The sequence below is a fragment of the Populus euphratica genome, unplaced genomic scaffold, assembly GCF_000495115.2.
Source record: "Populus euphratica unplaced genomic scaffold, PopEup_1.0 scaffold149.1, whole genome shotgun sequence".
Taxonomy (NCBI): Eukaryota; Viridiplantae; Streptophyta; class Magnoliopsida; order Malpighiales; family Salicaceae; genus Populus; species Populus euphratica.
Window position 1 is genome coordinate 424,789 of NW_011499946.1, and position 12,879 is coordinate 437,667.

Below are 12,879 nucleotides of genomic sequence, written 5' to 3' on the forward strand. Positions count from 1 at the left end.
GATTCCAAGAACCAAACCCTCTTTGTTTCTTCTGCTAGGTTTGACATTTTCTTTTCTTGCGTACATCTTTTGTACCCTGACAGAGACTGTTAAGAGCTACTTTTAATATATTAATTCTTTTAAAAATAATTTAAAATTAATAATTATATAAGTTTTTAATGATTTTCTATTTGTAATATTTAAATTGATAATTTTAAATATATAAATCTAAAATTTAACTAATTAAATTATTATTTTTTAAATTATTTTTTTATATAAAATAAAATCATGCAACCACTGCTTGTATTGTAGTTATTGTTTGTTGCTCCTAGTATCTAAGCTGGCTCGCAGCTCTGTTTAAAATATTGGAGCCCGACTTTTCCATCTTGCAATCTTCAACTATTATTTTTTTATTTATTATTGCTTCAATCTATATGATTTTTATAAAGGAAGACAATATTATTTTTATCTCCTCAATCTATAGGGTTAGTTCATGCCTCTAATCTTCAATAAATATATGTATTGATAAATGTCAACATTAATATTTAAGGGTCAGATTCTTAAAGGCAGGCAGTACAATATTGAAGCTGAACACTATTTTAACTTCATTAAATTCAGGTGATTGCAGTATAAAAAAATGGCCTGCAAATTTGAAGAGGAAAAAATGGAAATTGAATTGTTTTGACTAATTTTGAGTTTGCTTTTTCAAAATTGAAGCTATTCTTACTTCACAGAAAAAAAAAAAAAAAAAAAAAAAAAAAAAAAAAACTGAACCTGGAAAAGAAATGGCCAGTTGCCATGATAGCAGGATAAAGGAGGGCAGCCATGGGTCATAATCCATTTTGGAATCAGAGAAAAAGTGGTAGAGAATAAATTTTAATTCAAAGAAAAGCAAATGACTCTTAAATTAATAGTAGCCGTTGATTTAGATTATTTCAAGAGACTGGAGACTACGAGAAAAAGACTACACGTATGTTTGAATATTTTATTAATTATTTTTTGAGTTTATCTTGAAGGAAAAAATAAACAAAAATAAAATCCATAGCTATTAAAAAATAATAAAAAAATCTCCATTTCCTTCTATATATCTCTATTTTTTTAAAAATCATCTAAAAATAATTAATAAAATATCACTTCTCTAGGGACAAGCAGCCTGCCCATGGAAAGATATCTTCATTAAAAAGGAAAAGAAGGAAAAATAGCTATACTTTTATCCTTGTAAATTCCAAACAAATTCACTTTGGTCCTATAGCTTAAAATTCTTACTGTCACCCTATACTTTCCAAAAGTTTGAATGTTACCCCAGCTATTTACCAGCTAATAAAATCTAGTAACGATCCCACTTTTTTTTTAATATATTTTATTTTATAGTCTCTTGAAGAAGAATAACAGAAAAAAAGTAAGAAAAGGGGATGAAAGCACGATTCCTTTAAATATTACGGATAATATTGAAGTTTTTTTTGGAAATAATAGGGATAAAATTGAAAAATTGTAAACAATAAATATAGAAATGGAACATTAGTAAATATATAGTGGCAATTATATACTAAACCCAAAAAAGAAAAAGTGAAAAAAAAGAAAAGTTTGACGTATCAATGGAATTAAAGTTGTAGATCACGTGGAGACCGGTGGGATTGTACGTTGCAAAATACTCTGCTCACGTGCTAAACCACCTTGTGTGGCTTCTCCCCGTGGGCGGCTCCATAAGAAAACAATATTGATTCTTCACACCGTTGAGGAGCTGTTAGGAATTCCATTTGAAATGAAGTTTCATGAAAATTTAAGATTTATTTTTATTTAAAATTAATATTTTTATATTGTTTTGATTTGCTAGTATTAAAAATAATTTTTAAAAAATAAAAAATATTATTTTAATATATTTTAAAATAAAAAATACTTTAAAAATAATCATTATCAAACTTTTAAATACCTTCTCATTATATATATATTAAACAACACTAGATATTAAAGTATTTTTATCCATCAAGTTTGACTCGGTAAACACCCATGTTTTTTCAAATAAAATAATAATATTTTAATAATTAAATAATATAATATTTAACTCTTTACAAGATATCGCTTGTTTAGCTATATAAACAATGTTGAGAAAATAGTTATTTTTTAAAATATTATTTATTAAAAATATATTAAAATAATATTAAAATAATATTTTTTATTTTAAAATTTTATTTTTAACATCAACACATTAAATTATCTAAAAATATAAAAATAAATTCAAATTCAAATTTTTTTAGAAATATTTTTTAAACCAAAAAACAAACATATTCTTAAATATGTCTTGGAATCAAAATCATTATATGTGTTAATAAATTTCCGATCTTATTTATTTTTATATTTTAAAAATATTTAAAAAAAATTAATTTTTTTTTTAATATGTAAACACATAGCTCCAGCCTCAGAACCAACACTTTCCTGCTCACATGATCTCAAAGCCAAGAATTTTGTTAGTTTCTTCAATAAAGGAAAAATCTGGTCCATCATACAGCTGTAGTTAACAAGAGAGACAGAAAAGTAGTGTACAGAGTTCCCCACTCTGAAAGTGTACAGGCAAATGGTATAATAAATTCTACTTTAGATGTACACACCCATGACCTTGGAAATTTGTTTTATTTGTGTTCTTCCACAATTCCTGTGGTCAAAGAGGATTTCCAGAATTTCTCAGGCAACGAGCTGTTTGGTTGGGCCATGAGTCTTATTTTGCAATAAGTAGGTGGACTTAGTTGCTGATTTAAAAAAAAAAAAAACATAAATTGATAAGAGTAATATAATTAATTTTTTTATGAAATAGCTTCAGCTTATCATTTTAGAAAAATAATATTTAATAAATATAATGTTTTAAAAACATGGCAGCTTAACATGTGTTTTTCTTAGAAAGTATAACATATCACTAAATTTAAAAAAAATTATTTTAATATATTTTAAAAAACAACAAGAATCATACCCTTTAAAAAACTAAAACCCCATAAAAGAGTGCACTTTCCATTCAATTTGCGTTAGTTGGAAGTTGGAAGGAGCACCAACAAAATAAATAAAAGATGAACGACTCTAGCCTCCAAAAGGACATGCAGATCTCAAGAAATGGTAGTTATGCAGGTGGAAATGGCCACAGCCACACTGTCACTTCAGCAAGAGATGGGTGTCGTGAGCTCATACCAGGACAGGAGGAGGCAGCCTTGAGGCCCCCGCGGAAGAACAGAATCAAAAGATGTTGAACTTCACAGAGAAAGCTGGGTGGAAAATGCAAGAGCTTTGTCAAGAGATTAGCTGGAATTTAATTGTCGAGGTTAACAATCAATTAATGTTGCGGTTAGAAACGGCGACATTAATTAGTTATCAAAATTCAAAAGCACAGCAAGTAAAAGCGTGCTGCGGTGTTAATTCACTCATTTATTTGCCTAACTTGTTGGTGCAGCTGCGCGTATCAATCCTACAAGCTGTCGCGTACCTCACAGCTCATCTTAGCTAGGTACCAACTAGGAATTAATAAAGATGGTTTGCGAGCTACGAATTAGATGGCCAACTTGAGTAAAACTGATGCAACCAAAACTGGAACGACACTGCTAAAACGATGATGGATCCCCTCCTAGGCCATCCTGACAAACTGAATCATAGGAGTAAAGGCTTCAGAGCACCCTGCTTAATTAGGCGCTCTCAGTGGATGAACACAGCAGCAAAATAATGTCTTAAGCAGCGGTTGATCTCATTCCACGAAGAAACCTTACCATAACAAAGATACCAAAGTCTATCTAATGCTATGCATTTATATAAAGATGCTATTCTACAATAAAAACCCTATCTGTGCATGTTGTTGATTTCCAGGAGATGCACCGAGTTCAGTTCAAGATTTAATGACCCCCATACCTGAACCTCAGTTACTTTTGAGATCAACAACAATAACACTGATGTTATCACAGCTTCTCCGTCCTAAAGCAAGGCGAGTAAGAAGTGCAGCGGCCAACATGCTTCGAGAAGGATATAGAGATCCAGCTCCTTCATCTTTGATCGGAGGGCCAGCATTGACAGGATGATTTTCTTCTCGGAGGCACTGCCGAGCTACCTTACAAGCCAAGTCACCAGACAAAACATCCCATAAGCCATCACTTGCAAGGAGCAAGCAGTCATCTTCTGATTCTCTTTTTGTAAAAGTAATATCAGGCGCCGGTATCACAAATGGCTTTAAATACTCGTCCCCTGGCGGGAAAAAAAGATCACAAAAGAAAAACAACTGAGCAAGTATTTAAAGCACTCTTGCTTTAGAAAGCTAAGTAATTGTTCATCTGTCCGACACTGGGTAGAAATATAATATACCATCACAACCAGAACAAGTTGCAAACTAACCAATAAGGGTCAAGGAAAACCATGGTCAGGCAATTAACACAAATAGCAAACATGCATTTTCCATAGAAAGCATAGCATATCAGAACTCCAGATAAAAATTATAATGCCATTATACAAGTTAAAAAAACTAAGCAAAAGCATTATACAAACAGTCAGGTGATGGAACATAAATGCTTCATAGATATTTGAACACGAAAGTTTAGCATGCTGCTACTGGAAAGCAACAAACACATCACTTTGTAACAAATTTCCAACAAAGGACTGGAAAAACATTTTCCTTTTCTTTCCTGGCTAAAAAAACAGGTCTTATTTCAGTTGAATATTGAGAAAAATAAATGGGTGCGATGCTGAATGTTATGAGTAGCATGTAATCATGTCAAATTGTCAACTGCTTTGCCAAACAGATGAGAAGATTTATTTTCCATCTATAGCTTCCCTAAACAGAAATCTTATTATGTTTTCACTAATGAAGTCAGATGTGCTATCGTGGGTGCACATGCATTCGCAACCAAAAGTGTGTTTTGGTTGACGTCAAGAATCTAATCTCAATCTTGCCGGGTGGAAGCCATGCAGGCATCGGTTATGATTTTTGGCAAGCCATTTTTCTTGCCCAAGATGCATTGTGGAGAATTCCAGAACCATTAGAAGGGTGACAACCAAAATAATACCAAAATAATACACACATTCTAATGTTTAAGAACCAATAGTCAAAATCGATCCTTCTTTGTGCCATCAATGCCCATGGGAAAACTTCTTACTGTAAATTTGTGGAAATCACAGCAGGACAATCAAAGTCAAACTACCAACTTCTTTGTAACTGTGCATCTCGTCAGAAGTTAGCATTCAACTTGGCAGCACCATTGTTTGTCCTGATTGATACAGAAACAGCCAAATTCGTAATGAAAACTTACACACAACCCATTTTCATGTTGAATGCCTCATAATTAGAGGTTTGAGTACCCAAGAGGGATTATCATTGAAACTTTAATGTGCATCGTAGAAGTAACAGATTCCCAACTGTGAAAACAACATACATAGCATGTCATTAAGGAGCAATATCCATCATCATTAGGTCAGCAGCAGTTGCTAAATCACATGTAATACAGAACATGGTAAAGGATGCAGTGGAGCCACGCATAGCGACAGATTCTAACATCAACAAGGAAAAAGTAAAAGAACTGAATAAATTGTAGCATAGTATCTAACAGGGAAAGGTAAAGGAAATACAAATATCCAATGCAATACACAAGCATTCAGATGACAAGTAACCAGGATATATATATTATCTAGATTTTTGAGCTACTTTATGTATGCTGACATTTGCAAATTAACGAACACAGAAACTGTAGTACATTCTTTTACTTGAACTAATTTCAGAATCACTACAGTGATGACGCACCAAACAGAAAACACCACACAAATATATGTATAATCACCTAACTCTCGTTGTTTCTCGCTCATTCCTAGATTAGGAAATGAAACAGAAAGACAACCCACATATGCTGTGGAATCCTTCTTATCCTAATTACTCATATAAACCCTATGATTTCTCTATTACATTTTCCAACTTTTAGTTGAGCATGCAGCTCATCTAAGAGAACTATTTTTACCAGGTATGTATCAGACAATCTTTACAGTCATTTAACCAACTCTTAAATCAATTTAAAGTTGAGATGCCATTTTCTTTCTGTTGCTTACGGAATAGCCAAACAAAATTGAGCATTAATTTGGATTTTGCAAGACTCACCACATAATCCTCACTCTTAACTCGTGCCTTCAGTTCGCTACTTTTTCCTCACATTCATGAATCTACATAGTTACACAGGTTGTTCGGTATCTTTCTTCATGCCTAATATGGACAACGAACTTAAATTCACCCTATTGACAAAAAACCAAACCAAGTTTTACACTGATCATCAGACTAAATATATTCATATACCAATTCCGTTTTATGTTTATCATCCAACTTTTTACTAAATATAAAAATCTGTTTCCAAACTCCTTATCATTTCTTGGGTTAAGACAACAAGGAGCTCCATTTTAGCATTATATCCCCCGGCTTATAGCTTGCCAGTCACTTCTTTTCTTATTTTGGATGCCTTGTACCTTCCATTATCCATCCTTTCCAAGAGCATGAGGAAATACAATCTTACGAACAACATGCTATGACTACCACGAAAAATCTTATGACCAGCCTGCCTGCTACGACTACCAACACCCCAACAAAAAAAAAAAGGGGTGGGCAGGGAGGGGGGGTGGGGGTAGGTAGAACATTAAAGTGTACATGCCAGATGTAGTGTGACCTCAAATAATCATACTTCCCAAACTTTCCCAGATCCCTAATTGCTCTTCATTGACATCCTTGAAAGCAAACTGCACATGACGGATACAGATATGCCAACCATAATGAATCATAGACCAAAACACGAATAACATGGAGAGGCATGTAGAATGAATCAAGAAGGAAGAAGACCAAAATCGTAATGGTCGTCAGTTCCTCCTTCAACTGCTAAGAACCATGGAAGGATAAAGATCAAAGTTTCCCTCTGTACTTTCTTACCTCCCCTTCTATAGAAAAGGCTCACCAGTGAGAGTGGAGCTATAGCATCGCACATTATTGGCATGCGTGACCCATCAGTTGCACTGCCTAACACAGTAGATAACAAAATTATTTTCTGATATGAACCAATAATTTTGGTGCATCCATCAGAACCCTTAAGTTTTCTCATATGCTTCAACGAAGCATCCTCGACAATTGATTGCAGGTTAAGTGAGCACTAGCTTATGCTACCTAACTATACTAAAGCAAAGCCCTCTTCCTAGTCATTTTACATTTCCTTCTCTCTCTATATAAAAAAGATAAATTTTATCAAAGAGAAAGCAGAATAGCCTAGCATTTATAGTAGCTTATTGGTATCCATTTCAGTTGAGAGAAGGGAATCATAAAATTATATCCCATTCAATTTCCCGTTCTAGACCTTGCAACATTATTGCATACTTAAGTTGAACCTCAGATTGGCAACCAATCCATATCTGAAAGGAATATGCAAAATTTGATAGATCATTGCCACTTCAAACATAATTGATCAATCGTAAATATATTTTCTTTTGTAAATATAATTCTTTTATTTAGGCAGCATAATCATGTCCATTCTTTTACTCTAGTGGATAAACCAATATCTTGCATCATGGGACGTTTATAGATTTTTTTTTCTTTCTTTTAGATTGTTACACGCCAATATCTGTCCATTCGTAATGTCTATTGGTACTCAAGCCTCCAATATGGAACAAGTGCACAGCCATTCATGGATATTAATTTATTGTAGATGTCCAACAATAACTATTGAAAGAATGAAAGTCCCCTGTGCTTCCTTTGTTAATTATATGAATGAACCTATCCAGAAATCAATTTAAGAAAAAAAAACAAGAACTCAACAAACTTTTGCTTGTTTTTTTCAAAACAAATGTTTTTGACACCATAAGAGCCAATGGATGAATTAACTTCATAATTTCAGTCTCTTATGGGTAATTAACCCATTCAGCTAAAAAAAGGAAAAAGAAACCTAGAGCCCACAAACACTGATATAAGAAGCATAGACTAACCATTTTGCCAGATGAATTCAGCAAAAATTCATAGGATGGCAAATATAATAATGTAAACATACAGAATATCAGGTCAACAACTTTAAACTACGAATTTCAAAACCTCCACAGTGATGCAATCATGTTTCGTTCTTTTCTACTCTTCAGGGTATTAATGACCCTCCAAAGGTTAAAGCAGAACATTGCTTACTAGTCAACATGGAAAACTAGTCAACATTAGAGCAATAAAAAACATTAATTTGCTCAAAGAAACGCACCGAGTTTTCAAAATGCATAAGTTAGAAATTGAACTTTATTTGATTGGTGAAATTGAAAAAAAAAATTAATGCAAGGCTATTTAACATCATAAAGGGAGACATTCAACATGGATGCACATCCAACTCTGCAAACAATAGGACTAGGAGTAGTTTTGTGTAAAAATGAAAACTAATCTACTAATGTGACAGATGTATTTTCTGCATTCATTTTCATGAGATAAAATTAACATTTGTCCCAATAACGAGTTTTTTATACGAGTGTGTGGAAATAATAAAAATAATTCAGGTCTTGAGGTTTATACATTCCATGAGGATAACATGTCGTAACTCTGGGAAACAAGGATAATGATACGGTTAAACCTAGAATAAATTACCTATTGCTCGAGACATAGCGAGAATGCCTTCAACTCGAGCTCCATCCAGGTAGATCACTCGACCTCCAGCAGCTTCAATTCTTGCAAGTTCATCTTGCCTATCCGGCTGCAGCAAATGTTGGGAATTTTTTTTATTCATTAATCAAATTAAAGAGTACCAAAAAGATAAAAGAGAGAGCAAGTCAAATTAAACCAAAGGGGAGAGAGGGAGAGATTTAAAATGTTTTTACATCTCAGGAAGCAGCACGAATTTTTTCCATCTATTGGAAAAATGGATAACATGTGCAAACAAACTAGGCAGTGGAATTATTGATGGAATGAAATTCCTTCTCATTTTTTGTTTAATATGATTTAATTTGCCACTAATAAGATCATAATTAACAAAAAAATAGGATATCTTATTTTTAAGTGGAATAACTAACTAGGGGTGGATAGCAAATAAATTCTACTTCAGATAAAATTAAGATATAAATCCCATATGAAATTAGATTGGAGTATTATTTTCATTTCATTGACAATCTTGTTCTAACCAAACAGGGGCTAAACCCTGCATTTAAAAAAGAAGAAGAAGAAGAAGTAAAAGCACTCAGAAACAGTATGTTGCAAACGTGAAGTTGCCTCGCCAAGTATTGAAACTTCCATCCCATGACAAATCGAACATGAGCATTAGAATTCTGTCTCATACTTGCATGTAGGTCCAAACAATACGGACCATGATATTGCTAAAATCATGCAAACAGTTCTAAAGCTTCTAGTCAAAAGGATTCTCTTAACAAAAATGGAACATCATAACTAGTTCCTTCATGTCTGCCAAATGTTAAATGCACGACTTTTCCACAAGCAAACATAGACACCTGGTCTAGAGACCATCATCCAAGAAATGTCCCTATTCCCCACCCTGCGTAACAAGATGCCACCTGGTATCTACAATAGGTAACACTTGACAAGTTGGCAAATCCATGTATTTCATACCATCAGAAACACGCAATCCCCAATTGCAATGAAGACAAATTTCCAACAGTCACCATGATCAAATCATGACCGCTAATGGACGGCCTGGATTAGTTCATACATACATTGACATTTCCGCGTTTTCCGACTGAAAAAACTAACCTTATGATCAACACTAAGGGGAATGGCCCTTCCACCTCGTGAAAGCACGGCGCGTGAGTCACCGCAATTAGCAACAATTATATGCTCCGGGGTTAACACAGCCACCACCGCTGTGGAGCCACCAAGTATCATCTGGGTAGGGTGGCACTCGCATTGGAAACCCTCACTCCCACATGCGCACGTACTCATTGCCACCTCATCCATTCTCTCGTAGCTTCTCTTCATCACTCCCCTCCACATTTCCTCCCATTCCGCCCCAAATTCCCCACCCTCACCACTCACGCACTTTGATTCCACGCGTTCCAATTCTTCCTCTATTAACACGTGCATCTTTTGCCTGCATAACGCTGCCACCTGCGAAAAAAGAAAAAATAATGAAAACAATTAAAAAATAGATATTGTTAAGTGACGAGATTACCCTTCCCAAAATAGAATTGAATAGCGTTTTCAGAAATTACGTGATAACCGCCATGACCGTCATAAACACCAAACAAATGCAACGGCCTTCGGCGGTTAATCCCCGGCAGGCAAAAGCTAGTACGAACAGAAATCGCATCTTCCATCTCACTTGACCTCCCTGACACTGACATGCTCCCAAACACCGGCTCCACCGTCTGAATTTCACTCACAGTCTCAACAACCCGCTTTCCCTCAGCGGTTGAACTCGAGCTCCCCTCCCCCGTCGCCTGGCTCCTCTCTTTTGAACCTTTTGTGTAAGTCGGCTGAGGAGAACCACGAGTGGTTGAGATAGCGGCAAGACGCCTCATCTCGATTCTCCTTCTTCGGCGCTCCCTGCATTTCGCCGCCGAATCGTCTTCATTGTCGTTGGACATTTTTCGGCAAACTTCTGTCATTGCATTCCGTTACGGTTAACAGTCATCTCCGTTTGACATTGACAAACAGAGAGAGAAAGAAAGTGAGAGACAGAGAGATTTAACGGAGATTTATTTTTCTAATAAGGAAAGGAAAGGCGAAACATGTTGTGTTTTCTGTTTTTCTGGCGTAAGCAAAAGCATGAAAGGCCAGCCAGCTCAAAATTGCCTCTTCTTATTTGCCGTCGTTCGACACACGTGTCCACCCTGACGCTCCATCTTTCTGATTCTTCCCCTTTTTTCACAAGCGCCGTATGGATAGTATAATTTCTTTGTGAAGCCATTTGATCGTTCAAAATACCCCGCAATAAATCATAAATATCACATAATAAGTTAATTTATCACTCCTATTTTTTAAAAAAATCAGATGCCCAAGTCTAATTTATGAAAAATAATTTTTAATTCCTAAAATCGAAATATGATTCAAATTTTTTTCTTATAAATATTATTAATAAAAATAATAAGCTGAGTAAAAAGTATTATCAATATAATTAATAAAATTTGACGCGGGAAACACTGTTCACGCATATTTTTTTCATCCAGGTCTTTTTTATTGGTCTTTTTTCATTCAATTTTTTTTTTAATTGTATGATTTTTCTTTCCATTTAACAGATCTCAAACTTTTATTTTTTATTAGATCCTTTTACTCTTCATTTTATAAATGTAATGTGCTTTCACTAAATTAATATTTAATAAATTATAAAATAATATTTGAAATCTTCAACATGCTAGATAATACAAGATAAAAGTAATATTAAAAAAATAAAAAAAATACAATATAGTAAAAAGATACAATCTATTATGGGTTATAATAATTACCCCTAATATTTTTTAAATATTTTATATTTTATCACTTAACTTTTTTTTATTTTCAATTAATTCTTTTATATTAAATTGATTTGAGATTAAATTTGATATTTTATTTTGATTGGTGTTATATAAAATTCTCACAATATTAAATATAAGTTTTGATTGAGAATTAATACTTGATTTTAAAAAATAAAATTTAAATTTATTAATTCAAACCAATTAAAACTTTTGAAATTCAGTTTCAATCTAAAAAAAATATTAAGTTTTTTTAATAAATAACATATTTATCTTATCTTCCTAACTTAATCTTTGTTATAATTATTATATTTATTATCTTTTATTAATATATATAATTTTCAATTTATTTTAGCAAACACATATATAAACTTTTCAATTTGAATAAAAAAAAAATCTTGATGGTAAAAGGAGTTTACCAACACCAATTTGTGCCTTGAGAAAAAAAATGTAACATCTCACAGCATAGGACAGATAATCAAACTAGTGATCTTACAAAATAATTTAGATATCAACGTTTTTTAAGAATGCAAGTAGCACAAGTTCACATCTGTAAGACTTTTTTTTTTAAAAAAAAAACAGTTTTTTATTTCATGTAATTTTTTTGTATGAAAATGTTTATTTTAAATGAAAATTAATATGTAATCAAGCATATTGGTATATTTTCTCTAAAAAATACATTGGTATTATTAAATAATGAAGATATTTCAATAATCAATACATGACACAATTCATGCTCTTTCAATTATCTTTCTTGCAACTTGTTTACTGTTGGTAAAGATGAAGTTTATGAAATCTGAATGTGAAGTCAAGAAGTAGCTTAAATTAGTATAAAAAAAATACTAAAAGAAACTCAGAACATGGTAATTTGTTTTATAGGAATAAGATTCCATGTAAAATTTACTAAGATGACAAGTTCAGATAGTTTAATTATTGTTAGTTCATGATATTCATTTTATGCATAGTTCTTCTTCTTTTTTTTTTTCTTTTCAATTTAGTTTTTTTTTTAATTTTATTTTTTTATCCTTAATTTATTTAGATTTTTTTAACTGTTACCTTTAAATCGGTCAAATTAATTAGATCATGTTAGGATACTTCTGTACAGTTTACTTTTAAATTAAGACAGGATATAAAGTGAGGTCAAAAGGTTTTTTTTCAATTAATTTCATTATTTTCTTTTCAATTTCATTTTAGAATTTCTTTTTACCGTTCATTTAGATTTTTTTAAATGATCAAATCGATCGAGTTAGGCTCGAGCTCAAGTTACGTAAAAAATTAGATTGAGAGGTTTTAATATTATTGAATCGAGTTTAATAACAATATCAAATAATTTTCTATGACTATATTTTTTTGTTAATTTCAAAAAAAAAAAGTTATTTGAATTGCAATGAAGCAAGAAACTATAAACTAATTAACAATAGATTAAAACATGTAGGGAAAATATTGTAGCAATAAATAGTAATTCCCCCGCATATTTCAGTGTAGCCCTATAAAACA

The 12,879-nt window shown here is 32.6% G+C and overlaps 1 protein-coding gene across 2 annotated transcripts; it reads right to left on the minus strand.

Annotated features, from left to right (window-relative positions):
* Positions 1 to 2,984: 2,984 nt before the first annotated feature.
* On the minus strand, positions 2,985 to 10,677 carry LOC105137570 (probable protein phosphatase 2C 75). 2 transcript variants are annotated; one of them, XM_011043357.1, is made up of 5 exons: positions 10,144 to 10,677; positions 9,686 to 10,039; positions 8,573 to 8,678; positions 3,862 to 4,191; positions 2,985 to 3,227 (listed from the first exon to the last, which is right to left on the minus strand). In XM_011043357.1, exons 1-4 carry the CDS (start codon positions 10,537 to 10,539, stop codon positions 3,869 to 3,871), a joined length of 1,179 nt encoding a protein of 392 aa, XP_011041659.1. In that variant the 5' UTR covers positions 10,540 to 10,677; the 3' UTR covers positions 2,985 to 3,227; positions 3,862 to 3,868. The 2 variants fall into 2 exon arrangements, with proteins under 2 accessions (XP_011041659.1, XP_011041658.1); XM_011043356.1 differs by lacking the exon at positions 2,985 to 3,227 and having other exon boundaries at positions 3,689 to 4,191.
* Positions 10,678 to 12,879: the final 2,202 nt, after the last annotated feature.